The 26,483-nt window shown below is 62.4% G+C and overlaps 1 protein-coding gene and 1 long non-coding RNA gene across 5 annotated transcripts in view; both read left to right on the forward strand.

The window, feature by feature from the left end:
- Positions 1-838: 838 nt before the first annotated feature.
- KIFC3 (kinesin family member C3) overlaps positions 839-26,483 on the forward strand; it is a 49,578-nt gene continuing 23,933 nt past the window's right edge. For all 4 annotated transcript variants that reach the window (XM_064160546.1, XM_064160548.1, XM_064160549.1 and 1 more), the window contains exons 1-9: positions 839-948; positions 1,884-1,983; positions 8,838-8,986; positions 10,100-10,250; positions 14,514-14,710; positions 21,658-21,723; positions 23,504-23,659; positions 23,735-23,974; positions 25,409-25,582. In XM_064160546.1, the coding sequence (XP_064016616.1) occupies positions 1,914-1,983; positions 8,838-8,986; positions 10,100-10,250; positions 14,514-14,710; positions 21,658-21,723; positions 23,504-23,659; positions 23,735-23,974; positions 25,409-25,582 (1,203 nt within the window). In that variant the 5' untranslated portion in view covers positions 839-948; positions 1,884-1,913. The remainder of the gene's footprint in view (positions 949-1,883; positions 1,984-8,837; positions 8,987-10,099; positions 10,251-14,513; positions 14,711-21,657; positions 21,724-23,503; positions 23,660-23,734; positions 23,975-25,408; positions 25,583-26,483) is intronic.
- On the forward strand, positions 15,618-16,211 carry LOC135184620 (uncharacterized). Its single transcript, XR_010306109.1, has 3 exons — positions 15,618-15,799; positions 15,886-15,914; positions 16,091-16,211. It is a non-coding gene; the product is annotated as an uncharacterized LOC135184620 (long non-coding RNA).

The following is a 26,483-nucleotide window of genomic DNA, read 5'->3' on the forward strand; positions in this document are numbered from 1 at the left end:
CCCTCTGCTGGGTAGGTCACTGGCATTGTGTGGTCACATTTGGGGGGGTGTTTGTGGCTCTGTCTACGTTGCCCCCCAGGCAAGAGAGCAGCAGCTGGGAGGGAGGGGCAGGAATGCTCCAAAGAGCCATGCCAGGGGGAGTGTGGGCAGCATGGGGATACACCAGAGCTGCCCAAAGAGCTGTGCCAGGGGGGGTGTGGGCAGGATGGGGGCACACCAGAGCTGCCCAAAGAGCCATGCCAGGGGGTGAGTGGGCAGCATGGGGGCACACCAGAGCTGCCCAAAGAGCCATGCCAGGGGGTGAGTGGGCAGCATGGGGGCACACCAGAGCTGCCCAAAGAGCCATGCCAGGGAGTGAGTGGGCAGCATGGGGGCACACCAGAGCTGCCCAAAGAGCCCTGCCGGGGGGGGGGTGTGGGCAGCATGGGGGCACACCAGAGCTGCCCAAAGAGCCATGCCAGGGGGTGAGTGGGCAGCATGGGGGCACACCAGAGCTGCCCCAGGAGGGCAGGGGTGGCAAGGCTCAAGGCCACGCAGGGAGGGGGTGCTCAGGGAGTGGCTGCCACTCCCCGTGGGGGGGCTGCGGGCACCCCCCCGCTCCCCGGAGCTCCGCAGGGCACCGGCTACAAGGACCGGCGGTGCCCATTGGGCACTCCCCGGGGTCCGTGCCCCCCGGGAGCGGGGGTCGGTAAGGGGTGCGGGAGGGGAGAGGGCAGCTCCGCCTCCGCCGCCCGTCGAGGCCGGGGTCGGGGGGGGGGCGGGATGTGTGTATGGGGGGGGGGGGTCCGAGAGTTTCCGTGGCAACGGGAGCGGGGCGGAGCTCGCCGTTTCCGTTACCGAAGTGGCCAGGAAGGCGAGGAACGGCTCCGGGGCTGCCCTGCGCTGCCGCCCCCGCCGAGCGGGCACCGCGGGGCGGGCACCGACAGCACCGGCAGCACCGGCAGCGGGGTGAGACGGGGGGGGGGGGAGGAGCCGGGGTTGGCACGGCTGGCACTGGTGGCACGGCTGGGCTCTTCCTTTGTCTGAGGGCCCGGCGGGGCGGCGGCCCGGGGACGGTTCCCTCCCGCCCGGTAGCCTGCAGCGGTTGGCACCGGGGGGGCGGGTGGGTGGAACGGGACGTTGCGGGGGTCTCTGCGTACCGAAACCCGCTCCGGCAGCAGCGGGACCGGTACCGAGGGTGTGCTTGGGGTGCGGCGGCTGCGGTGGTTTGGATGGGTAGGGGGGGGGGAGGGTGGGGGAGAGGCTGCACCTCCTGCTCACCGGGACCGAAACCGAGACCGGGACATGAAACCGGCAGCACTAAAGCCTCTCTCAGCTTCCCCGGGGCCACCGGATGGAAGAACGAGGACCACCGAACCCCCCCCCCCCCCGGAACCCCCCCCATACACCCACCCACCCCCGTGGCTCGGCGGGGCGGTCCCGGGCGGGCTCCGCATCGCTTCCTTCCCCCTTCCCCGCATCGCTTCCTTCCCCCTTCCCCGCATCGCTTCCTTCCCCCTTCCCCGCATCGCTTCCTTCCCCCTTCCCCGCATCGCTTCCTTCCCCCTTCCCCGCATCGCTTCCTTCCCCTTCCCCGCCCCGCACCGAAGCCATCCCGGAGTTGCTCGGTGAATAACCTCCGAGTAGCAGCGAGGAGGAGCCTGGAAAGGGCTTCGGGAACGAGCAAGCTTTTAGGTCACATCCGCCGGCAGCACCGAACCGTCCCGGGGCTCACCCCTAACCCCCACCCACCGGCACCCCAAAATTCGCCAGCCAGGCAACATTCCCACGGGGAATTCCGGGAGGCAGGGAACGGGGAGGGATTCGCTCCGGCACCGTCATCCATCCCCCCCCCCCCCCGGGCAGCTGAGCCTGAGCTGTTTTCTCCTTGCCCTTGTCCCCAGAGGAGTCGCCGCCCTTGGCACCTCCGTGCCATGCTCGCATCCCGCACAAGCTGGCGCTTGGGATCCGCTTGGCAAACCGAGGGCTGCCGTCGCTGGGAGGGTGAGTGAAGGCTCTGCGGCTCGTCCCTTTTCGCCTCCTGGGGTTCGGGGCTGCCCCCCACCCCCCAGCTCACACCCCGGCTTTAGGAGAGGCCAGGAACAGGCCAGCCTGCATTTTTCACATTGCATTCCGCCCCGAGCTCCGAGGAGGAGGAGGAGGAGGAGGCGCAGGAGCGGTAGGGGCAGCCTGGGGGATGCTGGAGGGTGAAGGGGGTAGGGGTGGTGGGCATGAAAGCAGCCAAGCAGCCTCCTTTGCCCTTCTTTCTTGCCTGCCCTCTGAAGGAGAAAGGTTGAGGAGGAGGAGGAGGAGGAGGAGGAGGGGGAGGAGGAGGAGGCGGCGGCGGCGGCACAGGAGCGGTAGGGACAGCCTGGGGGATGCTAGAGGGTGAAGGGGGTAGGGGTGGTGGGCATGGCAGCAGCCAAGCAGCCTCCTTTGCCCTTCCTTCTTGCCTGCCCGCAAGGGAGAATCCGGAGCGATATGCATGGCAGGGAGGAGGAGGAGGCACAGGAGCGGTAGGGGCAGGAGGAGGAGGAGGAGGAGGCACAGAAGCGGTAGAGGCAGCCTGGGGGATGCTGGAGGGTGAAGGGGGTAGGAGCGGTAGGGGCAGGAGGAGGAGGAGGAGGAGGAGGAGGAGGAGGCGCAGGAGCGGTAGGGGCAGCCTGGGGGATGCTAGAGGGTGAAGGGGGTAGGGGTGGTGGGCATGGCAGCAGCCAAGCAGCCTCCTTTGCCCTTCCTTCTTGTGTGCCCGCTGAAGGAGAAAGGTTAACATTTAACGCGCAAGGGAGAATCCGGAGCGATACGCATGGCAGGAAGGAGGAGGAGGAGGAGGGGGAGGAGGAGGAGGGGGAGGAGGAGGAGGCACGGGAGCGGTAGGGGCAGCCTGGGAGATGCTGGAGGGTGAAGGGGGTAGGGGTGGTGGGCATGAAAGGAGCCAAGCAGCCTCCTTTGCCCTTCCTTCTTGCCTGCCCGCAAGGGAGAATCCGGAGCGATACGCATGGCAGGGAGGAGGAGGAGGAGGGAGGAAGGAAGGAAGGGAGGAAGAGCACCCGGGGTGGTGGTTGGTGGGGAGGGTTCCCTTTCCTCCTCAACTCCCGGGGAGGGCTTCTCGCCTCTTCCTCGCTGCGCAGAGCTGGTCGGTGAGTCGGAGCGAAGGCTTTGGTCCGCAGGGAGCCGCTCTGCAGGCGGCTGCTTGCCCCGACCTGCAAGCTGCGTGTTGGGAAACAACCTTCCCTTCTTTCCCCTCCTTCCTTCCCTTCCCTCCCTCCCTCCTCCCTCCCTCCCTTCCCGGTGGTTTCGGTGAAGAGGGGGAGGGTGAACCTCCTCTACTTGGACTTTCCCCCCCCCTCCCTCCCGTGTCGTTGGCTCGAGTGGGTAGAGAGGCAGATTGGCTTCTTCCCTGGCTTTGGAGCCAGCTCAGTGGAGAACTCCATCAGGGTTGGAAGGGACCACAAAGATCATCTTAATTCCAACCCCACCCCCCCCTGCTATAGGCAGTGATGCCCCAAATCATGCTGCCCACAGCCTCATCCAGCCTGGCACGACTGGTTGGCATCAAAACCCTCCAGTAAATGAATGGGTGGTGTTGGTTTGGGTTTCCCTCCACCCCAGCTCTTCCTCTGCCCATCAGGCTTGGAAGGGACCACAAGGATCATCCTAATTCCAACCACCTCATCCCCCCTGCCATAGGCAGGGGCACCCTAAATCATGCTGCCCACAGCCTGGCATGGCTGGTTGGCATCAAAACCCCCCAGTAAATGAATGGGTGGTGTTGGTTTGGGTTTCCCTCCTCCCAAGCTCTTCCTCTGCCCATCAGGCTTGGAAGGGACCACAAAGATCATCTTAATTCCAACCCCACCCCCCTCTGCCATAGGCAGGGACACCCTAAATCATGCTGCCCACAGCCTGGCATGGCTGGTTGGCATCAAACCCCCCAGTAAATGAATGGGTGGTGTTGGTTTGGGTTTCTCTCCACCCCAGCTCTTCCTCTGCCCATCAGGCTTGGAAGGGACCACAAAGATCATCTTAATTCCAACCACCACAACCCCCCTGCCATAGGCAGGGATGCCCTAAATCATGCTGCCCACAGCCTGGCATGGCTGGTTGGCATCAAACCCCCCAGTAAACGAATGGGTGGTGTTGGTTTGGGTTTCCCTCCTCCCCAGCTCTTCCTCTGCCCATCAGGCTTGGAAGGGACCACAAGGATCATCCTAATTCCAACCACCTCATCTCCCCTGCCATAGGCAGGGATGCCCTAAATCATGCTGCCCACAGCCTGGCATGGCTGCTTGGCATCAAAACCCCCCCAGTAAATGAATGGGTGGTGTTGGTTTGGGTTTCCCTCCACCCCAGCTCTTCCTCTGCCCATCAGGCTTGGAAGGGACCACAAGGATCATCTTAATTCCAACCCCGCCTCTGCCATAGGCAGGGGCACCCTAAATCATGCTGCCCACAGCCTGGCATGGCTGGTTGGCATCAAAACCCCCCCAGTAAACGAATGGGTGGTGTTGGTTTGGGTTTCCCTCCTCCCCAGCTCTTCCTCTGCCCATCAGGCTTGGAAGGGACCACAAAGATCATCTTAATTCCAACCCCACCCCCCCCTGCCATAGGCAGGGACACCCTAAATCATGCTGCCCACAGCCTCATCCATCCTGGCACGACTGGTTGGCATCAAACCCCCCCAGTAAACGAATGGGTGATGTTGGTTTGGGTTTCCCTCCTCCCCAGCTCTTCCTCTGCCCATCAGGCTTGGAAGGGACCACAAGGATCATCTTAATTCCAACCCCACCCCCCCTCTGCCATAGGCAGGGATGCCCTAAATCATGCTGCCCACAGCCTCATCCAGCCTGGCACGGCTGCTTGGCATCAAACCCCCCCAGTAAACGAATGGGTGGTGTTGGTTTGGGTTTCCCTCCTCCCCAGCTCTTCCTCTGCCCATCAGGCTTGGAAGGGACCACAAGGATCATCTTAGTTCCAACCACCACAACCCCCTCTGCCATAGGCAGGGGCACCCTAAATCATGCTGCCCACAGCCTGGCATGGCTGCTTGGCATCAAAACCCCCCAGTAAACGAATGGGTGGTGTTGGTTTGGGTTTCCCTCCTCCCCAGCTCTTCCTCTGCCCATCAGGCTTGGAAGGGACCACAAAGATCATCTTAATTCCAACCCCACCCCCCCTCTGCCATAGGCAGGGATGCCCTAAATCATGCTGCCCACAGCCTGGCATGGCTGCTTGGCATCAAAACCCCCCAGTAAATGAATGGGTGGTGTTGGTTTGGGTTTCCCTCCTCCCCAGCTCTTCCTCTGCCCATCAGGCTTGGAAGGGACCACAAGGATCATCTTAATTCCAGCCACCACAGCTCCCCTCTGCCATAGGCAGGGACGCCCTAAATCATGCTGCCCACAGCCTGGCATGGCTGCTTGGCATCAAAACCCCCCAGTAAACGAATGGGTGGTGTTGGTTTGGGTTTCCCTCCTCCCCAGCTCTTCCTTTGCCCAGTGGCTGCTGGTGCCAGGGGGAGGAGAACTCAGAGAACTCAGCTCCTTTTATCCACTGGGTGCTGTGGCTAATGAACAGCCTGGGAAGGAGTCCAGGGCGAATGGGCTGACTCCATCAGGGCACACCCCCGCCCCACCCCCACCCCCCCCCAGAAGCTGCTTCGATTGCCTTAAGGAGGTTTTCTTTGTGCCTTCTGCCCTGGCACAGCTCTTTGGAGCACTCCTGCCCCTCTCTGCCAGCAGAGCTGCAGCTGCTGCTCCCTTGCCTAGGGCACAACCTGGACAGAGCCACACACAGCACCCCGAGGGTGGCCACACAGTGCCAGGGACCTGCACAGCAGAGGGCCAGAGGTGTTGGGCAGCTCTGGTGTACCCCCATGCTGCCCACTCACCCCCTGGCATGGCTCTTTGGGTAGCTCAAGTGTACCCTCATCTTGCCCACACACCCCCTGGCATGGCTCTTTGGGCAGCTCTGGTGTACCCCTACCCACACCCCCCCTGGCATGGCTCTTTGGGCAGCTCTGGTGTACCCTCATCTTGCCCACACCCCCCCTGGCATGGCTCTTTGGGCAGCTCTGGTGTACCCCTACCCACACCCCCCCTGGCATGGCTCTTTGGGCAGCTCTGGTGTACCCCCATGCTGCCCACCCCCCCCCGGCATGGCTCTTTGGGCAGCTCTGGTGTGCCTCCATGCTGCCCACTCACTCCCTGGCATGGCTCTTTGGGCAGCTCTGGTGTACCCTCATCTTGCCCACACCCTCCCTGGCATGGCTCTTTGGGCAGCTCTGGTGTGCCCCCACCCTGCCCACACACCCCCTGGCATGGCTCTTTGGGCAGCTCTGGTGTACCCTCATCTTGCCCACACCCCCCCTGGCACGGCTCTTTGGGCAGCTCTGGTGTGCCCCTACCCACACACCCCTTGGCATGGCTCTTTGGGCAGCTCTGGTGTACCCCTACCCACACACCCCCTGGCATGGCTCTTTGGGCAGCTCTGGAGTACCCCCATCCTGCCCACTCACCCCCTGGCATGGCTGTTTGGGCAGCTCTGGTGTACCCCCATGCTGCCCACTCACCCCCTGGCATGGCTGTTTGGGCAGCTCTGGTGTACCCCCATGCTGCACACTCACTCCCTGGCATGGCTCTTTGGGCAGCTCTGGTGTACCCCTACCCACACACCCCCTGGCATGGCTCTTTGGGCAGCTCTGGAGTACCCCCATGCTGCCCACTCACCCCCTGGCATGGCTCTTTGGGCAGCTCTGGTGTGCCCCCATGCTGCCCACACCCCCCCTGGCATGGCTCTTTGGGCAGCTCTGGTGTACCCTCATCTTGCCCACACCCCCCCTGGCATGGCTCTTTGGGCAGCTCTGGTGTGCCCCCATGCTGCCCACACCCCCCCTGGCATGGCTCTTTGGGCAGCTCTGGTGTACCCCTACCCACACACCCCTTGGCATGGCTCTTTGGGCAGCTCTGGTGTGCCCCCATCCTGCCCACACTCCCCCTGGCATGGCTCTTTGGGCAGCTCTGGTGTACCCCTACCCACACACCCCTTGGCATAGCTCTTTGGGCAGCTCTGGTGTGCCCCCATGCTGCCCACACCCCCCCTGGCATGGCTCTTTGGGCAGCTCTGGTGTACCCCTACCCACACACCCCCTGGCACAGCTCTTTGGGCAGCTCTGGTGTGCCCCCATGCTGCCCACATAGCCTCTGGCATGGCTCTTTGGGTAGCTCTGGTGTGCCCCCATCCTGGCCACACCATCCCCCCCGGCACCCGGGGCTGGGTGGGGGTGGTCGGTGGGAGATGGCAGCCCCGGGGCTGGGTGGGGGTGGTCGGTGGGGGATGGCAGCCCCGGGGCTGGGTGGGGGTGGTCGGTGGGGGATGGCAGCCCCGGGATGGGTGGGGGTGATCGGTGGGGGATGGCATTCCCGGGGGTGATCGGTGGGAGATGGCAGCCCCGGGCTGGGTGGGGGTGGTCGGTGGGAGATGGCAGCCCCGGGATGGGTGGGGGTGGTCGGTGGGAGATGGCATCCCCGGGGCTGGGTGAGGGTGGGTGGTCGGTGGGGGATGGCATCCCCGGGGCTGGGTGGGGGTGGTCGGTGAGGGATGGCATCCCCGGGGCTGAGTGGGGGTGGTCGGTGGGGGATGGCAGCCCCGGGGCTGGGTGAGGGTGGGTGGTCGGTGGGGGATGGCAGCCCCGGGGCTGGGTGGGGGTGGTCGGTGGGAGATGGCAGCCCCGGGGCTGGGTGGGGGTGGTCGGTGGGGGATGACAGCCCCGGGGCTGGGTGGGGGTGATCGGTGGGGGATGGCAGCCCCGGGGCTGGGTGGGGGTGGTCGGTGGGGGATGGCATCCCCGGGGGTGGTCGGTGGGGGATGGCAGCCCCGGGGCTGGGTGGGGGTGGTCGGTGGGAGATGACAGCCCCGGGGGTGGGTGGGGGTGGTCGGTGGGGGATGGCATCCCCGGGATGGGTGGGGGTGGTCGGTGGGGTTGGCATCCCCGGGGCTGGGTGGGGGTGGTCGGTGGGGGATGGCATCCCCGGGATGGGTGGGGGTGGTCGGTGGGGTTGGCATCCCCGGGGCTGGGTGGGGGTGGTCGGTGGGGGATGGCATCCCCGGGGGTGGTCGGTGGGGGATGGCATCCCCGGGGCTGGGTGGGGGTGGTCGGTGGGGGATGGCAGCCCCGGGGCTGGGTGGGGGTGGTCGGTGGGGGATGGCATCCCCGGGGGTGGTCGGTGGGGGATGGCAGCCCCGGGGCTGGGTGGGGGTGGTCGGTAGGAGATGTTCCCCGTCTGAAGCGAGGCCGGGGGGGGGACACATACACACGCAGGCAGCTGGAATCCCGCAGAGCCCAGACGGGATGCTACACCCTGGAATGCTCATTACTCCTCACTGGCAGCCAATCACCTCCCCCCCACCCCGGAAGGGCTAATTATGTCTAATTAGCATAATTAACATTTCCTCTCCCCCCCCCCCCACCCCCCTCCGCCGCCTTCGAAACCCTGCGACGTCTCTGCGGGAGCGGGGAGGAGGAGGAGGAGGAGGGGGAGGAGGGGGAGGAGGAGGAGGAGGAAGGGGGAGAAAGAGGAGGAGGGGGGAGAAAGAGGAGTAGGGGGAGGGGGAGGAGGAAGAGGAGAAGGAGGAGGAGGAGCAGGAGGAGGAGGAGGAGGAAGGGGGAGAAAGAGGAGGAGGGGGAGGAGGAGGAGGAGGGGGAAGGGGGAGAAAGAGGAGGAAGAGGAGAAGGAGGAGGATGAGGAGGAGGAGGAGGAGCAGGAGGAGGAGGAGGAGGAGGAGGAGTTTGCTGAAGGCTCTGTGTGTGTGTTTGTGTCCATCCTGAGAGGGATGAGGTCGATCTTGCTCCACCTCAGGCCGGGGGCAGGACACGTTCGTCGCCGGGAGCAGGGCAGAGGCTTCTCGCCGGGCGCCGCCGCTGCTGCCTGCGGTGCTTCAGCGTCAGATCCTCGACGTGAGCTGGCAGGACGCTGCCAACCCCAGCGGGCTCAGCCTGGCTCTGCAGGTGAGGAGTGCTGAGCTGGCCACAGTTGGGCTGGGGTGGTTTGGGAGTGGGGGGGTGGAGGGTGGTGAAGGATTGCTCCCTGGGCAACCTGTGCCAGGCTCTGCCCACCCTCTCTGTGTCTCTCTGCTCCACAACCTCCCTGGGCAACCTGTGCCAGGCTCTGCCCACCCTCACTGTGTCTCTCTGCTCCACAACGTCCCTGGGCAACCTGTGCCAGGCTCTCCCTACCCTCACTGTGTCTCTGTGCTCCACAACCTCCCTGGGCAACCTGTGCCAGGCTCTGCCCACCCTCACTGTGTCTCTGTGCTCCACAACCTCCCTGGGCAACCTGTGCCAGGCTCTCCCCACCCTCACTGTGTCTCTGTGCTCCACAACCTCCCTGGGCATCCTGTGCCAGGCTCTGCCCACCCTCACTGTGCTTCTGTGCTCCACAACCTCCCTGGGCAACCTGTGCCAGGCTCTCCCTACCCTCTCTGCCAACAATTTCTTCCTCATCTCCAGTCTCAGTCTCCTCTCTTCCAGTTCTAAGCCACTGTCCCTCATCCTACTTTGGTCCCAAGTCCCTCTCCAGCATTCCTGGAGCTCCTTTCAGAGCTCTGAGGTCTCCCTGGAGCTCCTTTCAGAGCTCTGAGGTCTCCCTGGAACTCCTTTCAGAGCTCTGAGGTCTCCCTGGAGCTCCTTTCAGAGCTCTGAGGTCTCCCTGGAGCCTTCTCTTCTCCAGGCTGCACAGCCCCAGGCCTGTCCCCACGGGGGGAAGGTCTCCAACCCTCTGATCAACCTCTGTAGCCTCCTCTGGACTCCCTGCAGCAGTTTGATGCCCACAACAGGAACCAGAACCCCACAGAATCAGAAGGCAAAACTTCCATGTGAGGGTGGCAGAGCTCTGGAGCAGGCTGCCCTGAAAAGTTGAGGCTTCTTCATCTCTGGAGGCATTTCAGACCTGCCTGGACACATTCCTGGGTGGTGCCCTCTGGGTGCCCTTGCTCTAGCAAGAGGCTTGGACTGGAAGGATGATCTCGAAGGGTCCCTTCCAACCGCTGCCCTTGGGTGGCTCTGGGATGTGCATGGTTGCTGATCTCTCACCCTGCTCCTTCCCCTCCTCCTCCCCCACAGGCCCTGCAGGAGACAGCAGGTGAGCAGCAGGAAGAGAGCCACCACCAGAGGCCAAAGGTGGGCACGGCAGAGCAGCCACCAGGGTGCCCCCACCGGCTGGCAGCTGCCACACCACTGCGGGCAGCCTCCAACATGAACCTGGAGAAAGCAGGTACAGGAGGGAGCCAGGATGCAAGGCAGGGATGCTGTGGGGTGGGTGCCAGTGGGCATCAGAAGGGGGGGAACCCCTCCTCTTTTGGGCTGCACTGGCTGGGTGGGTGGGGGGGAGGAAAGCCTTGGGGGAAACCCAACACCAGGCAGCTGCTGGGTGACGCCAGGAGAGCCTTGAATTATTGAAGCAGGTGAACAGAGCAGGTGGGCACCAGCAGTGGCACCTCCCTTTCCTCCTCCTGCAGGGAAATGGAGGCCTTGTGGTGCCAAGCCATGATTCTCTGAAGTGCTGGCAGCAGGTGAAACCTTCTGGTGTCCCTTCTGGCCCCACTGGGAGCCAACTGTCCCTGCTGGATGTTAAGTGCAGGGCTCTGCACTTTGGCCACAGCAGCCCCAAGCAGCAGTGCAGGCTGGGGCCAGAGGGGCTGAGAGCAGGCAGGCAGAGAGGGCCCTGGGGGTGCTGTGAGAGAGCAGCTGCAGAGGAGGCAGCAGTGTGCCCAGGTGGGCAGCAGAGCCAGTGGCAGCCTGGGCTGGCTGAGGAGCAGTGTGGGCAGCAGGAGAAGGGAGGTTCTTGTGCCCCTGTGCCCAGCCCTGCTCAGGCCAGCCCTGGAGTGCTGTGTCCAGCTGTGGGCTCCTGAATTGCAGAGAGCTGCTGAGGTGCTGGAAGGTGCTGAGAGAAGGGCAGCAAGGCTGGGGAGGGGCCTGGAGCACAGCCCTGTGAGGAGAGGCTGAGGGAGCTGGGGGGGTGCAGGCTGCAGCAGAGGAGGCTCAGGGCAGAGCTGATTGCTGCCTGCAGCTGCCTGCAGGGAGGCTGTAGCCAGGTGGGGTTGGGCTCTGGTGCCAGGCAGGCAGCAGCAGCAGAAGGGGCCCCAGGCTGAAGCTGTGGCAGGGCAGGTGTGGGCTGGCTGTGAGGAGGAAGCTGCTGGCAGAGAGAGTGATTGGCACTGGCATGGGCTGCCCAGGGAGGTGGTGGAGTGGCCGTGGCTGGAGGTGCCCAGTACTCTTCAAGGTGCTCAGCACCCTTTAGGGTGCCCAGCACTCATCCAAGGTGCCCAGCACACTTCAGGGTGCCCAGCACCCTTTAAGGTGCCCAGCACACTTCAGGGTGTCCAGCACTCATCCAAGGTGCTCAGCTCTCTTCAGGGTGCTCTGCACTCTTCCAGGGTGCCCAGCACTCATCCAAAGTGCCCAGTACTCTCCAGGGTGCCCAGCACCCTTTAAGGTGCCCAGCACTGCCCAGGATGCCCAGCACTGCCCAGGGTGCCCAGCACCCTTTAAGGTGCCCAACACTCATCCAAGGTGCCCAGCACTCTTCAGAGTGCCCTGTACTCTTCCAGGGTGCCCAGCACTCATCCAAGGTGCCCAGCACTCTCCAGGGTGCCCAGCACCCTTTAAGATGCCCTGCACTCTTCAGGGTGCCAAGCACCCTTTAAGGTGCCCAGCACCCTTTAAGATGCCCAGCACTCATCCAAAGTGCCCAGCACTCTCCAGGGTGCCCAGCACCCTTTAAAGTGCCCAACACTCATCCAAAGTGCCCAGTACTCTCCAGGGTGCCCAGCACCCTTTAAGGTTCCCTGCACTCCCCAGGGTGCCCAGCACTCCCCAGGGTGCCCAGCACCCTTTAAGGTGCCCTACACTCATCCAAAGTGCCCAACCCAAAGCAAGCAGCCAAAACCCAACCGAGCTCCACCGCAGACCTTCGCCACCCTCCTGTATCCTTCACCTCCTTTCAAAGGCAGAACCTCTGCTTCCCCAAGCCCCCAAAAAGAAACCCCAAACAAAACCAAAGCTCCAAAGAACAAAAGTCCCATTTGTCCTGCTCAGGACATCAAAGCCATTCCCAGCATCACCTCCTGCCTTGCCCGTGGCTGAAACTGGCAGGGCTGGGCGCCGGGCAGCTGGCATCCTGCTTTGCCCTCTGCCATGCCTCACCCCCCCCCCTCCCAGTTTGGGTGTGAGTCAGGCCAGCTCATTTCTGTTCCCCAGTCATTTAGGCTTTGCTTTGCCAGGCTCTGCTGCAGGGCCAGGTTTGAGCCATGTCAGCACTGGTGGCTCCCCTAGGAGGCAGAAAGCTGTGGTTAAGGATCACGCCGGGAGAGCTCGAAAGCGCAGCAGGGATTGGGCAACAAGGGCCTGGCAGGCTGCTGCTGGCGTTTGAATTTGGCTTCCCATCGTATTCCTGGGCAGTGAGGCACTCTTTAATGAGAGGATCACACAGCAGCTTCCACCAGCACCTGCTCATCCAGAAGAAAGGATGCTGGGATGAGTCAGAGCGCCGCAGCCGAGGCGGTTGTTAGCCCAGCGAGGCAGCGGCAGCAGCTTCGAGGGCTTGCAGTGGAGAGGGAAGGGGTTGAGGCTTGAGGAGGGGAGAGTTGGACTGGAGGTTAGGGAGAGATTCTTCGTGGTGAAGGTGGTGAGATTTCAGCTCTGGAGTGTCCTCAGTGTGAGAAAGGAGGGCAAGGGACTGTTGAAGCGGGTCCAGAGATCAGAAAGGAGGGCAAGGAACTGTTGAAGTGGGTCCAGAGATCAGAAAGGAACTGTTGAAGTGGGTCCAGAGATCAGAAAGGAACTGTTGAAGTGGGTCCAGAGATCAGAAAGGAGGGCAAGGAACTGTTGAAGTGGGTCCAGAGATCAGAAAGGAGGGCAAGGAACTGTTGAAGCGGGTCCAGAGATCAGAAAGGAACTGTTGAAGTGGGTCCAGAGATCAGAAAGGAACTGTTGAAGTGGGTCCAGAGATCAGAAAGGAACTGTTGAAGGGGGTCCAGAGATCATAAAGGAGGGCAAGGAACTGTTGAAGTGGGTCCAGAGATCAGAAAGGAGGGCAAGGAACTGTTGAAGCAGGTCCAGAGATCAGAAAGGAACTGTTGAAGTGGGTTCAGAGATCAGAAAGGAACTGTTGAAGTGGGTCCAGAGATCAGAAAGGAGGGCAAGGGACTGTTGAAGTGGGTCCAGAGATCAGAAAGGAACTGTTGAAGTGGGTCCAGAGATCAGAAAGGAACTGTTGAAGGGGGTCCAGAGATCAGAAAGGAACTGTTGAAGGGGGTCCAGAGATCAGAAAGGAGGGCAAGGAACTGTTGAAGTGGGTCCAGAGATCTCAGTGCAGCTTTGAGGTAGCTGAAAGGGGTCCAGGAGAGCTGAGAAAGGGCTTTGGACAAGGGTTGGCAGTGCCAAGATGAGGGAGAAGGGCTTTGAGCTGGGAGAGGGGAGGTGGAGAGGGGAGAGGGGAGAAGGAGAGTGGAGAGGAGAGAAGGAGAGTGGAGAGGAGGGAGGAATTGTTGGCAGTGAGGGTGGGGAGAGGCTGGCAGTGCCAGGATGAGGGAGAATGGCTTTGAGAGGGAGAGGGGAGGTGGAGAGTGGAGAGGAGAGGAGAGTGGAGAGGAGAGAAGGAGAGTGGAGAGGAGTGAGAAATAGTTGGCAGTGAGGGTGGGGAGAGGCTGGCAGTGCCAGGATGAGGGAGAATGGCTTTGAGAGGGAGAGGGGAGGTGGAGAGGGGAGAGGGGAGAAGGAGAGTGGAGAAGAGGGAGAAATAGTTGGCAGTGAGGGTGGGGAGAGGCTGGCAGTGCCAGGATGAGGGAGAATGGCTTTGAGGTGGGAGAGAGGAGGTGGAGAGGGGAGAAGGAGAGTGGAGAGGAGAGAAGGAGAGTGGAGAGGAGAGAAGGAGAGTGGAGAGGAGTGAGAAATAGTTGGCAGTGAGGGTGAGGAGAGGCTGGCAGTGCCAGGATGAGGGAGAATGGCTTTGAGCTGGGAGAGGGGAGGAGAGTGGAGAGGAGGGAGGAATTGTTGGCAGTGTGGGCGAGGAGAGCCTGGCACAGGTTGCCCAGGGAGGTGTTGAAGGCCAGGCTGGATGAGGCCCTAAGCACCCTGTGCTGGTGGGAAGTGTCCCAGGGGGGTTGGCATTGACAGATCTTGAAGGTCCCATCCAACCCAACCCATTCTGTGCCTCTCTGGATCTCAGTGTGTGGTGGGGTTGGGTTCACCACAGGGTGGGCAGGCACTTGGCATGAGGGCCTGGGATGCTCCCAGCCTCCCCAACAAGGTCTCACCCACCCAGCCCTCCCTCTACCCATTAGTGTGGCTGGCTGTGGTCAGCACCTTGGCATTCAAGATGCACCTCTTGGCATGCTGCTGCTCTCCACGGGGCTCCTCCCAAGTGCCCACCTTTACCACATCCCCTGGGCACTCTTCCCCCCCCACAGCTGGCATCCCTCTTCCCCCGGCGAGTCAGATGGCTCCTGAGCAGCTCCATCTTTGCTCCCTGCTGCAGGAGGGAGGCTCTGTGGTGGGAAACGTGCCAGCCTGCCAGCAGCTCGACCCTTCCCAGTGATCCAGAAGGTGGTGGCTTCCATGGCACATCTGCAGGAGGAGAAGATGAGGCTGCAGGAGGAGCTGCTTGGGCTGCGTGAGAAGTTGGCTGCCAGGGAGACCGAGGAGCTCTCTCACTCCCTTCAGCTGCAAAGCCAGGTAAGGTGAGGGGGGGAAAAGGGACCAAAAGTGGGGTCCATTTGGGGGCTCCAGCCTTGGGTTGTGGCTTGGCCACGATGCTGTGGTGAGAAACCTGCTTAGAAGGAGCTTAGGACCTTGATTGTAGAGCGTCTTGGCCAGTTGGGTGCGTGGGGATGGTCCACAAAGATGAGCCAAGGGCTGCTGTGAGGACAGGCTGAGGGAGCTGGGGGTGTGCAGCTTGGAGAGGAGAAGGCTCTGGGGAGGACCTTAGAGCTGCTGCCAATAGCTGAGGGGATCCTACAGGAAGGCTGCAGAAGGGCTGAGCTCACTTTGGCCTTTCTGAGGCTGGCCATGAGGGTGGGAAGCATCCCAGCAGCAGGAGAGCATCCCAGCTGCAGAGGGGTTTTACCTGGGGGTGTCTAGAGACAGGCCAAGGGGAAAGAGTTGGAAGCTGAGGCAGAGCAGGGATAGAGTGAGACTGAGGCAGAGCAGGGATAGAGTGGGGCTGAGGCAGAGGAGGGTAAGAGTGAGGCTGAGGCAGAGCCAGGGTATGAGTGAGGCTGAGGCAGAGCAGGGTTAAAGTGGAGCTGAGGCAGAGCAGGGCAAGAGTGGAGCTGAGGCAGAGCAGGGCAAGAGTGGGGCTGAGGCAGAGCAGGGCAAGAGTGGAGCTGAGGCAGAGCAGGGTAAGAGTGGAGCTGAGGCAGAGCAGGGCAAGAGTGGAGCTGAGGCAGAGCAGGGTAAGAGTGGAGCTGAGGCAGAGCAGGGTAAGAGTGGGGCTGAGGCAGAGCAGGGTAAGAGTGGGGCTGAGGCAGAGCAGGGCAAGAGTGGGGCTGAGGCAGAGCAGGGCAAGAGTGGGGCTGAGGCAGAGCAGGGCAAGAGTGGGGCTGAGGCAGAGCAGGGTAAGAGTGGAGCTGAGGCAGAGCATTGGGAGGTTGAGCACTGGGAGTTGAGCACTGGGGTTGGAGCATTGGGAGGTTGAGCACTGGGAGATTGAGCACTGGGATTGGAGCATTGGGAGGATGAGCATTGGGGTTTGAGGATGGGGGAGTTGGAGCACTGGGAGGCTGAGCACTGGGAGGTTGAGCATTTGGATTGGAGCATTGGGAGGTTGAGCATTGGGAGTTGAGCACTGGGGTTGGAGCATTGGGAGGTTAAGCACTGGGAGTTGAGCACTGGGATTGGAGCATTTGGAGGTTGAGCACTGGGATTGGAGCATTGGGAGGTTGAGCACTGGGAGTTGAGCACTGGGATTGGAGCACTGGGAGATGGAGCACTGGGATTGGAGCATTGGGAGGCTGAGCACTGGGAGGCTGAGCACTGGGATTGGAGCACTGGGTGAATGAGCATTGGGGTTTGAGGATGGGGGGGTTGAAGCATTGGGAGGCTGAGCACTGGGAGGTTGAGCATTTGGATTGGAGCATTGGGAGGTTGAGCACTGGGAGTTGAGCACTGAGATTGGAGCATTGGGAGGTTGAGCCCTGGGATTGGAGCATTGGGAGGATGAGCATTGGGGTTTGAGGATGGGGGGGTTGGAGCACTGGGAGGCTGAGCACTGGGATTGGAGCACTGGGAGGATGAGCATTGGGGTTTGAGGATGGGGGGGTTGGAGCCCTGGGAGGCTGAGCACTGGGATTGGAGCACTGGGATTGGGGCACTGGGTGGATGAGCATTGGGGTTTGAGGATGGGGGGGTTGAAGCATTGGGAGGCTGAGCACTGGGAGGCTGAGCCCTGGGAGGCTGAGCACTGGGATTGGAGCCCTGGGAGGCTGAGCACTGGGATTTGAGCACTGGGGCTGGAGCCCTGCAGCAATCATCCATCCCCCCCCCCCCCCCCCCCCCCCCCAGCACAGGGCTGCCGTGGCAGGCTCAGCTCGTTAGACTGACCCAGCAGATCCACTTCAGTCCCCTTCCAAGAGTCAGCAAGTGGAAAACCAAGGGGGAAAAGCCCCCAAATCACCCACTGAAGGAGGGGACAGCTTCTTGCCCTGCAAGCAGAACTCCCCCTCCCATCCTCTCCTCCCACCCCCACCCCCACCAAGAAACCACCTCCTGCTGCCAGGAGCTTGAGTCCATCCCGGGGAGGGGGGGGGTGGGGTGGGGGGTGAAATCCAGGGCTGCTGGTAAAGGCATTTGCATGTGGCTGCTGTGGAAGCTGCTGCAGTCAGGTTCTGCTTGTTCCACGGGTGTCAAAGAGGAGGAGGCAATTGTCCTGCAGTGGCTTTGGCATGCTCCACATGACAGGAGCGTGAGCCAGAGCCAGCCTGAGCCCAGGGCTGACCCACATCTCCCAGAGCTTGGGCATGGCTGGGCCGAGGCTCCAGCCAGAGCCAGCTGCCAAGGAGTGCCTGGCACCTTCAGACAGCAGGATGCAGCTAGAGAAGAAGGCTGAGCAGGTAGGGGTTGGCAGAGCGTTGGCATGCGGTGGGCAAGGCTGTGGTGTGGCAGCTCCTGTGGCTCTGTCTCTTTGGTCTCTCCTCTCTTTTAAAAGGACCTGGCTGAAGCTGGAAGTGAGATTATTTTACCTCACTCAGGCATGGGGTGGGTGCAGTGGGTGCATGTTAGGACCCCCCCTGGGCAAGGCAGGGCAGGGCAGGGCAGGGGTTCCCGATGCCAGCATGGAGCAGCAGTCCCAGAATGGGTTGGGTTGAAAGAGACCTTCATGATCATCCAGTGCCAGCTCCTCTGCTGTGGGCAGGGACACCTCCCACCAGCACAGGTTACTCAAGGTCTCAGCCAACCTGGCCTGCAACACCTGCAGGGAGAGGGCATCCACAGTCTCCCTGGGCAACCTGTGCCAGTCTCTCCCCACCCTCACTGCCAACGATTTCTCCCTCGTCTCCATTCTTCACTCTCCCCTCTCCCAGCTCAAAACCACTGGCCCTGGCCCTGGCATTGCCAGCCTTTGTCCAGAGTCCCTCACCCAGCTCTCCTGCAGCCCTCTCCAAGTGCTGGAAAAGCCTCTCAGGAGCCTTCTTTTCTCTGCCAGCTGTGCCCAGCTGTAAGCAGACAGAGCCCCGTGGTACCCTTGGCCCTGCTGCCCTCCCCACGGCGCTGCTGGCTCCACCAGGGTGTGGCTTTAATAACTTATCATCATTAATTACAGCACCCTGGCAAGCACCAGCTGCACTTGGTATTAATCAGCAGCACCTAAATTATGGTCCACAGCAACCTGACTGCTTGGGAAATTGCTGCTTACAGGGATGGGGCAGGCAGGGGGAGGTTGCAGCCAGAGGGAGGTTGCAGGCAGAGGGAGGTTGCAGCCACTGAGAGGTTTCAGCCAGGAGGAGGTTGCAGCCAGGGAGAAGTTTCAGCCAGAGGGAGGTTGCAGCCAGGGAGAGGTAGCAGCCAGAGAGAGGTTGCAGGCAGGGGGAGGTTGCAGGCAGGGGGAGGTTGCAGCCAGGGAGGTAGCAGCCAGAGAGAGGCTGCATCCAGGGAGAGGTAGCAGCCAGAGAGAGGTTGCAGGCAGGGGGAGGTTGCAGACAGGAGAGGTTACAGCAAGGGGGAGGTTGCAGCCAGGGAGAGGTTGCAGCCAGGGGGAGGTTGCAGCCAGAGAGAAGTTGCATCCAGGGAGAGATTGCATCCAGGGGGAGCTTGCATCCAGGGGGAGCTTGCATCCAGGGGGAGCTTGCAGCCAGGGGGAGGTTGCAGCCAGGGGGAGGTTGCATCCAAGGGGAGGTTGCATCCAAAGGGAGTTGCATCCAGGGAGAGGTTGCATCCAGGGGGAGCTTGCATCCAGGGGGAGCTTGCATCCAGGGGGAGCTTGCATCCAGGGGGAGGTTGCATCCAGGGAGAGGTTGCATCCAGGGGGAGGTTGCATCCAGGGGGAGGTTGCATCCAGGGAGAGGTTGCATCCAGGGGGAGGTAGCAGCCAGGGAGAGGTTGCATCCAGGGGGAGGTAGCAGCCAGGGAGAGGTTGCATCCAGGGGGAGGTAGCAGCCAGGGAGAGGTTGCATCCAAGGGGAGGTTGCATCCAGGGGGAGGTTGCATCCAGAGAGAGGTTGCATCCAGGGGGAGGTTGCAGCCAGGGGGAGGTTGCAGCCAGGGGGAGATTGCATCCAGGGGGAGGTTGCAGCCAGAGTGAGGTAGCAGCCAGGGGGAGGTAGCAGCCAGGGGAGGGTAGCAGCCAGGGGGAGGTAGCAGCCAGGGGGGGGTAGCAGCCAGGGGGGGGTAGCAGCCAGGGGGAGGTTGCAGCCAGGGGGAGGTAGCAGCCAGGGGGAGGTAGCAGCCAGGGGGAGGTAGCAGCCAGGGGGAGGTAGCAGCCAGGGGGAGGTTGCAGCCAGGGGGAGGTTGCAGCCAGAGTGAGGTAGCAGCCAGGGGGAGGTTGCATCCACGGAAAGATTGAGGTGGTGTGGGGGAAAGCTGGAGCTGGTTTGGGATCTGGAGTGGGGGCCAGCCTGGCCAGGTCTGGCTCTGCCCAGGGGGAGCTCTGGGGAGGTGCTGATGTGCACTCAGCAGCCCTCAGGATTTGGGCATGGGGCTGAAGGGGCAGAGCAGGTAAAGTCTGTGCCGTGGCTTGAATCGAGAGTCACAGATGGCATCGGGTTGGAAAGGACCCTGCAAGGGCATCTTGTGCAACCCCCACCCTGTAGCCAGCAGGGACAGCTCCAACCAGAGGAGCTGCAACCATTCAGCCTGAGCCTGGATGTCTCCAGGGATGAGGCCTCAGGCACCTCCCTGGGCAGCCTGTGCCAGGCTCTCCCCACCCTCACTCTGCACAACTCCCTCCTGATGCCCAACTTAACTCTGCCCTGAACCACTGCCACTGGTCCTATCCCCACAGGCCCTTCTGAGCAGTCCCTCCCCAAGCTTCAGACATTGAAATATTGCTCTAAGGTGTCCCTGGAGCCTTCTGCAGGCTGCACAGCTCCAACTCTCCCAGCCTGTCTTCACAGCAGAGCTTCTTCAGCCCTCTCATCATCTTTGTGTCCCTCCTGGGGACCCACTCCAGCATCCTTCGTGTGTTGGGAGATGAAATTGCACCAGGGGAGGCTTAAGGTTGGAGAGGAGAGAGAATTTCTTTGGTACCAGAGTGGTCAGGGCTTGGCACAGGCTGCCCAGGGCAGGCTTAGGTTGGAGAGGAGGAAGAATTCCTTTGGTGCCAGAGTGGTCAGGCACTGGCACAGGCTGCCCAGGGCAGGCTTAGGTTGGAGAGGAGGAAGAATTCCTTTGGTGCCAGAGTGGTCAGGGCTTGGCACAGGCTGCCCAGGACAGGGTTAGGTTGGAGAGGAGGAAAGATTCCTTTGGCGCCAGAGTGGTCAGGGATTGGCACAGGCTGCCCAGGGCAGGCTTAGGTTGGAGGGGAGGAAGATTCCTTTGGTGCCAGAGTGGTCAGGGGTTGGCACAGGCTGCCCAGGGCAGGCTTAGTTTGGAGAGGAGGAAAGATTCCTTTGGTGCCAGAGTGGTCAGGGATTGGCACAGGCTGCCCAGGGCAGACTTAGGACCAGGCTGCCCTCCCCTACCAAACCTTGTGGGATGGGGTAAGATGGTTGGGTGGGCACCATTCTCCCATGGGACTTCTTGAAGAGTTCCTGCTCCTCCTTTCTGCCCCGGACTAAGATGATTAGGCACAAAAAGTGGAGAAGGCAAAGCAAAGCAAAGCTGTGTCACAAGGGCAGGGTTGAGCTACTCATGGCCCTACTTAGGGATAGGTTTTGGGGGCTGGGAGTTGTATTTTTTCCCCTTCTCCAAAGATGCTTTTTCACAGAACCACAGAGCCAGGCAGGGCTGGAAGGGAGCAGAAGGAGCAGGCAGTGCCAACCCCTGCCATGCCCAGGGACACCCTACCCTAGAGCAGGCTGCACACAGCCTCAGCCAGCCTGGCCTCAAACACCTCCAGCCATGGGGCCTCAACCCCCTCCCTGGGCAACCCAGTCCAGCCTCTCACCACTCTCCTGCTCAGCAACTTCCTCCTCCCCTCCAGCCTCACTCTCCCCACCTCCAGCTTTGCTCCAGCCCCCCCACTCCTGCCACTCCCTCACAGCCTCCAAAGTCCCTCCCCAGCTTTTTTGCAGCCCCCTGCAGATGCTGCAAGGCCACCAGAAGGTGCCCTGGGAGCCTCCTCTGCTGCAGCCTGCACAGCCCCAACTCTTTCAGGCTGTGCTCACAGCAGAGCTGCTGCAGCCTCTCAGCATCCTCCTGGCCCTGCTCTGGACACTCTGCAGCATCTCCACAGCCCTCTTGTGCCAGGGGCTCCAGCACTGGATGCAGGACTCCAGGTGGGCTCTCAGCAGAGCAGAGCAGAGGGGCAGAATCCCCTCCCTGGCCCTGCTGCCCACACTGCTGCTGCTGCAGCCCAGGCTCTGCTTGGCTCTCTGGGCTGCAAGTGCACACTGCTGGCTCCTGCTGAGCTTCTCCTCCAGCAGCACCCCCAAGTGCCTCTGCTCAGGGCTGCTCTGCAGCCTGGCACTGCCCAGCCTGCATTGGTGCTTGCCATTGCCTCCCCCCAGCTGCAGCACCTTGCCCTTGGTCTTGTTGCAGCTCCTGAGCTTGGCTTGTGCCCACCTCTGCAGCCTGCCCAGGTGCCTCTGGCTGCCATCCCTGCCCTGCAGCCTGCCTGCTGCAGCACACAGCTTGGTGTGGGCACAAACCTGCTGAGGCTGCACTCAGTGCCTCTGTGCATGGCACCCACAGAGATGCTGACCAAGCCTGGTGCCAGGACTGACCCCTGAGGGACTCTGCTTGCCCCTGGCCTGCACTTGGCCATGGAGCCATTGGCAGCCACTCTCTTTGGTTTGGTTTGTTGTGTTTGTTCCTAATGATGGCTTCTGCTGATGCTCAGCTCTGGACCAAATTACAGCTGTGGTGGAACAGGGTCAGAGCAAAGCTTTCAGTTCACCTTCTCATCAGCTCGTCTGAGTCAGGTCCCTCCCAGGGCCACTTCAGGTTGGTGCCTGGCAGCACTGGCAAGGTCTGCTCCAAAGAGCTCCAGAGGTGCCTCCAGGTTCCCCCTGCTCTGTGTTTGCCAGGTGGAAGCTCTGAAGGCCAAGCTGCTGGAGCAGGCACAGGAGATCAGCCGCCTGCGCTCCGAGCTGGTGAGCTTGCCCCCAGCCTTGCCCTGAGCCAGCCTTGCCCTGAGGGGTGCCAGAGCTGTGAGCTCCATGGGCACTCAGTCAGGGGGCTTGTGAGGGAGGGCATAGAAAGGTTAAAAGCTTCCCAGAGTGGGGCAGGTTGCAAGCTGAGAGGGAGATGCTGAAGGAGGGTGGGGGGGTGGGGGTGGGATTTTCTGTCCCCAGCAGTGGCACAACCCTAGGGCACAGCTGGCAAAGTCTCCCTGGCACCATTGCCCACGGGGGGTGGGGGTGGGGAAGCAAAAGCTGGGGCTCCCTTTGGGACAGACAGTGGAGTTGGGGGGGGAGGAGTCCCAACATGACAGGTTGTGAGGCTGCTCTGAGAGCAACAGATTGGGGGGTCCCTGAGTGTGGCAGGTGAGAGGCTCTGCTGGGCACAAGAGACTGGGGGGGAGGGGGGGTCACAGTGCAATGGGCTGGGGGCTCCCAGGGGTGCAACAGTTGGGGGCTTCGTGGGGGCAGCAGCTGGGGGTCCCCAAATGTGGTCACTGGAGGGTCCTCTGAGAGAGCAGATGGGGAGTCCCTGGGGGCAGCAGTTGGGGGCTCCCTGGGGGCAGCAGCTGGGGATCCCTGAGCATGGTCACTGGGGGGTCCTCTGACAGAGCAGATGGGGGGCTCCCTGGGGGCAGCATTTGGGGGCTCCCTGGGGGCAGCAGTTGGGGGCTCCCTGGGGGCAGCAACTGGGGGTCCCTGAGTGTCATCACTGGAGGGTCCTCTGAGAGAGCAGTTGGGGGCTCCCTGGGGGCAGCAACTGGGGGTCCCTGAGTGTCATCACAGGAGGGTCCTCTGAGAGAGCAGTTGGGGGCTCCCTGGGGGCAGCAGCTGGGGGTCCCTGAGTGTCATCACTGAAGGGTCCTCTGATAAGAGCAGCTGGGGTCTCCCTGGGGGCAGCAGCTGGGGGTCCCTGAGTGTCATCACAGGAGGGTCCTCTGAGAGAGCAGTTGGGGTCTCCCTGGGGGCAGCAACTGGGGGTCCTTGAGTGTGGTCACTGGAGGGTCCTCTGAGAGAGCAGATGGGGAGTCCCTGGGGGCAGCAGCTGGGGGTCCCTGAGCATGGTCACTGGGGGGTCCTCTGAGAGAGCAGATGGGGGGCTCCTGGGGGCAGCATTTGGGGGCTTCCTGGGGGCAGCAATTTGGAATCCCTGAGCATGGTCACTGGAGGGTCCTCTGAGAGAGTGGATGTGAGCTCCCTGGGGGCAGCAGCTGGGGTCTCCCTGGGGGCAGCAACTGGGGGTCCCTGAGTGTCATCACTGAAGGGTCCTCTGATAAGAGCAGCTGGGGTCTCCCTGGGGGCAGCAGCTGGGGGTCCCCGAGTGTGGTCACTGGAGGGTCCTCTGACAGAGCAGGTGGGGAGTCCATGGGGGCAGCAGTTGGGGACTCCCTGGGGGCAGCATTTGGGGGCTCCATGGAGGCAGCAGTTGGGGGTCCCTGAGTGTGGTCACTGAGGGTCCTATGATAAGAGCAGATGGGATCTCCCTGGGGGCAGCAACTGGGGGTCCTTGAGCATGGTCACTGGAGGGTCCTCTGATAGAGCAGATGGGGGGTTCCTGGGGGAAGCAGTTGGGGTCTCCCTGGGGGCAGCAGCTGAAGGTCCCTAAGTGTCATCACTGAAGGGTCCTCTGAGAGAGCAGTTGGGGTCTCCCTGCGGGCAGCAGCTGGAGGTGCCTGAGCATGGTCACTGGAGGGTCCTCTGCCAGCACAGCCGAGGGCTGCGTGGCACTGGCTGCGTGCCCTCCCGTGGCCAGGGTGGCACGGACGCAGAGAAGCAGCGGGCACTGCTGGCAGCCGAGAACGAGCGCCTGCGGCAGGAGATGAAGAGCTGCGAGGGGGAGCTGCTGGAGCTGCGCCGGCAGCAGCAACAGCAGCAGCAGGCACCGTGCCAGGACTGTGCCCACCTCCAGGTGAGTCTCCAGCTGCCGCAGCCGGGCTGAGTGGCACCGGCGGCTGGCACGGCTCTGACCCTCGGCGTTGGGCAGGAGAACGCTGAGCTGCAGGAGAGGCTGTGCCAGCTGCAGCAGGAGGCAGAGGAGGCGAGGGCCAAGCTGGCAGAGCTGGACCTGGAGGTGCAGCAGAAGACCAACCGCTTGGCAGAGGTGGAGCTGCGCCTCAAGGACTCCCTGGCAGAGAGGGCAGAGGAGGAGGAGAGGCTGAGCCGGCGGCTGCGGGACAGCCAGGAGACCATTGCCAGCCTCAAGTCCCAGCCCCAGCAGGTAAAGGTGAGTGAGTGCCAGGCTGCTCTGGGTCTCTCCTGACCCAGCAAGGGGAGCTGAGATGTGTTGCCAGCGGTACCCAGTGGATGCCCTGCAAGTGCCACCCGCTCTGGGCAGCCAGGGAGGGACTTGTGGTGAGGGCTGGCAGTGCCAGGAGGAGAGGGAATGGCTGCAAGTGCCACCCACCTGCTCTGGGCAGCCAGGGAGGGACTTGTGGTGAGGGCTGGCAGTGCCAGGAGGAGAGGGAATGGCTGCAAGTGCCACCCACCCGCTCTGGGCAGCCAGGGAGGGACTTGTGGTGAGGGCTGGCAGTGCCAGGAGGAGAGGGAATGGCTGCAAGTGCCACTCACCCGCTCTGGGCAGCCAGGGAGGGAGTTCTGGTGAGGGCTGGCAGTGCCAGGAGGAGAGGGAATGGCTGCAAGTGCCACCCACTCCGCTCTGGGCAGCCAGGGAGGGACTTGTGGTGAGGGCTGGCAGTGCCAGGAGGAGAGGGAATGGCTGCAAGTGCCACCCACCCGCTCTACTCTGGGCAGCCAGGGAGGGACTTGTGGTGAGGGCTGGCAGTGCCAGGAGGAGAGGGAATGGCTGCAAGTGCCACCCACCCACTCTGCTCTGGGCAGCCAGGGAGGGAGTTCTGGTGAGGGCTGGCAGTGCCAGGAGGAGAGGGAATGGCTGCAAGTGCCACTCACCCGCTCTGGGCAGCCAGGGAGGGACTTGTGGTGAGGGCTGGCAGTGCCAGGAGGAGAGGGAATGGCTGCAAGTGCCACCCACTCTGCTCTGGGCGGCCAGGGAGGGACTTGTGGTGAGGGCTGGCAGTGCCAGGAGGAGAGGGAATGGCTGCAAGTGCCACCCACCCACTCCGCTCTGGGCAGCCAGGGAGGGACTTGTGGTGAGGGCTGGCAGTGCCAGGAGGAGAGGGAATGGCTGCAAGTGCCACCCACCCGCTCTGGGCAGCCAGGGAGGGACTTGTGGTGAGGGCTGGCAGTGCCAGGAGGAGAGGGAATGGCTGCAAGTGCCACCCACTCCGCTCTGGGCAGCCAAGGAGGGACTTCTGGTGAGGGCTGGCAGTGCCAGGAGGAGAGGGAATGGCTGCAAGTGCCACCCACTCCGCTCTGGGCAGCCAGGGAGGGTCTTCTGGTGAGGGCTGGCACTGCCAGGAGGAGGGAAGATGAGGCAATATTTGGCAGTGATGCCAGGGAGACACTGGCACAGGTTGCCCAGGGAGGTTTGTGGCTGCCCTCTCCCTGGGGGTCATTCGAGGCTGGTTGGAGGTTTCCCTGCCCATGAGCAGAGAGGTTGCTCTTGAAGGTCCCTTCCAAAGCAAACCACTCTGTGCTTCCCTGCAGCTTAGGACCCTCATGCCAACCTTAACCTCCTTCTGGGCTCCTTGGGTGCTGTTCCCTCACCTCTGGCTGCTTTCTCCTCCCCCCCCCCTCCCAGTACATCATCAAGACGGTGGAGGTGGAGTCTGCCAAGGCAAAACAGGCCCTGTGTGAGAGCCAGTCCCGAAACCAGTACCTGCAGGAGCAGGTGGGCATGCAGAGGCAGGTGCTGAAGGAGATGGAGCAGCAGCTGCAGAGCTCCCAGAAGACCGTGGCCCAGCTGCGAGCTCAGGTGTGAGGGCAAAGGGAGGGTGGTGACATTGCCATGGCTCCTCCCTGCTCAGGTCTGAGGGCAAAGGGAGGGTGGTGACATTGCCATGGCTCCTGCCTGCTCAGGTCTGAGGGCAAAGGGAGGGTGGTGACATTGCCATGGCTCCTGCCTGCTCAGGTGTGAGGGCAAAGGGAGGGTGGTGACATTGCCATGGCTCCTGCCTGCTCAGGTCTGAAGGGCAAAGGGAGGGTGGTGACATTGCCATGGCTCCTGCCTGCTCAGGTCTGAGGGCAAAGGGAGGGTGGTGACATTGCCGTGGCTCCTGCCTGCTCAGGTCTGAGGGCAAAGGGAGGGTGGTGACATCATTGCCATGGCTCCTGCCTGCTCAGGTCTGAGGGCAAAGGGAGGGTGGTGACATTGCCATGGCTCCTGCCTGCTCAGGTCTGAAGGGCAAAGGGAGGGTGGTGACATTGCCATGGCTCCTGCCTGCTCAGGTGTGAGGGCAAAGGGAGGGTGGTGACATTGCCATGGCTCCTGCCTGCTCAGGTCTGAGGGCAAAGGGAGGGTGGTGACATTGCCATGGCTCCTGCCTGCTCAGGTCTGAGGGCAAAGGGAGGGTGGTGACATTGCCATGGCTCCTGCCTGCTCAGGTCTGAGGGCAAAGGGAGGGTGGTGACATTGCCATGGCTCCTGCCTGCCCACTCCTGGGCAGCAGGCAAGGGGTGACCTCTGTGGTGGAAGGCAGGGAAGGATGTGTGGCTGAGGCAGGAACTGCACAAAGCAGATGCAAAACGGGTTTGGGTTTGGTGATGGCTTCTGATTCCGTGGGGAGTTCTTCAGAGGGATGTGAGGGGCCAAGGTGGAGATTTGGGAAGTCAGGAAATGGAATAGGCTTAAGCTATAAGCAGAGCTTTGCCTCACT

This window comes from Pogoniulus pusillus, chromosome 20 (genome assembly GCF_015220805.1).
Source record: "Pogoniulus pusillus isolate bPogPus1 chromosome 20, bPogPus1.pri, whole genome shotgun sequence".
Taxonomy (NCBI): Eukaryota; Metazoa; Chordata; class Aves; order Piciformes; family Lybiidae; genus Pogoniulus; species Pogoniulus pusillus.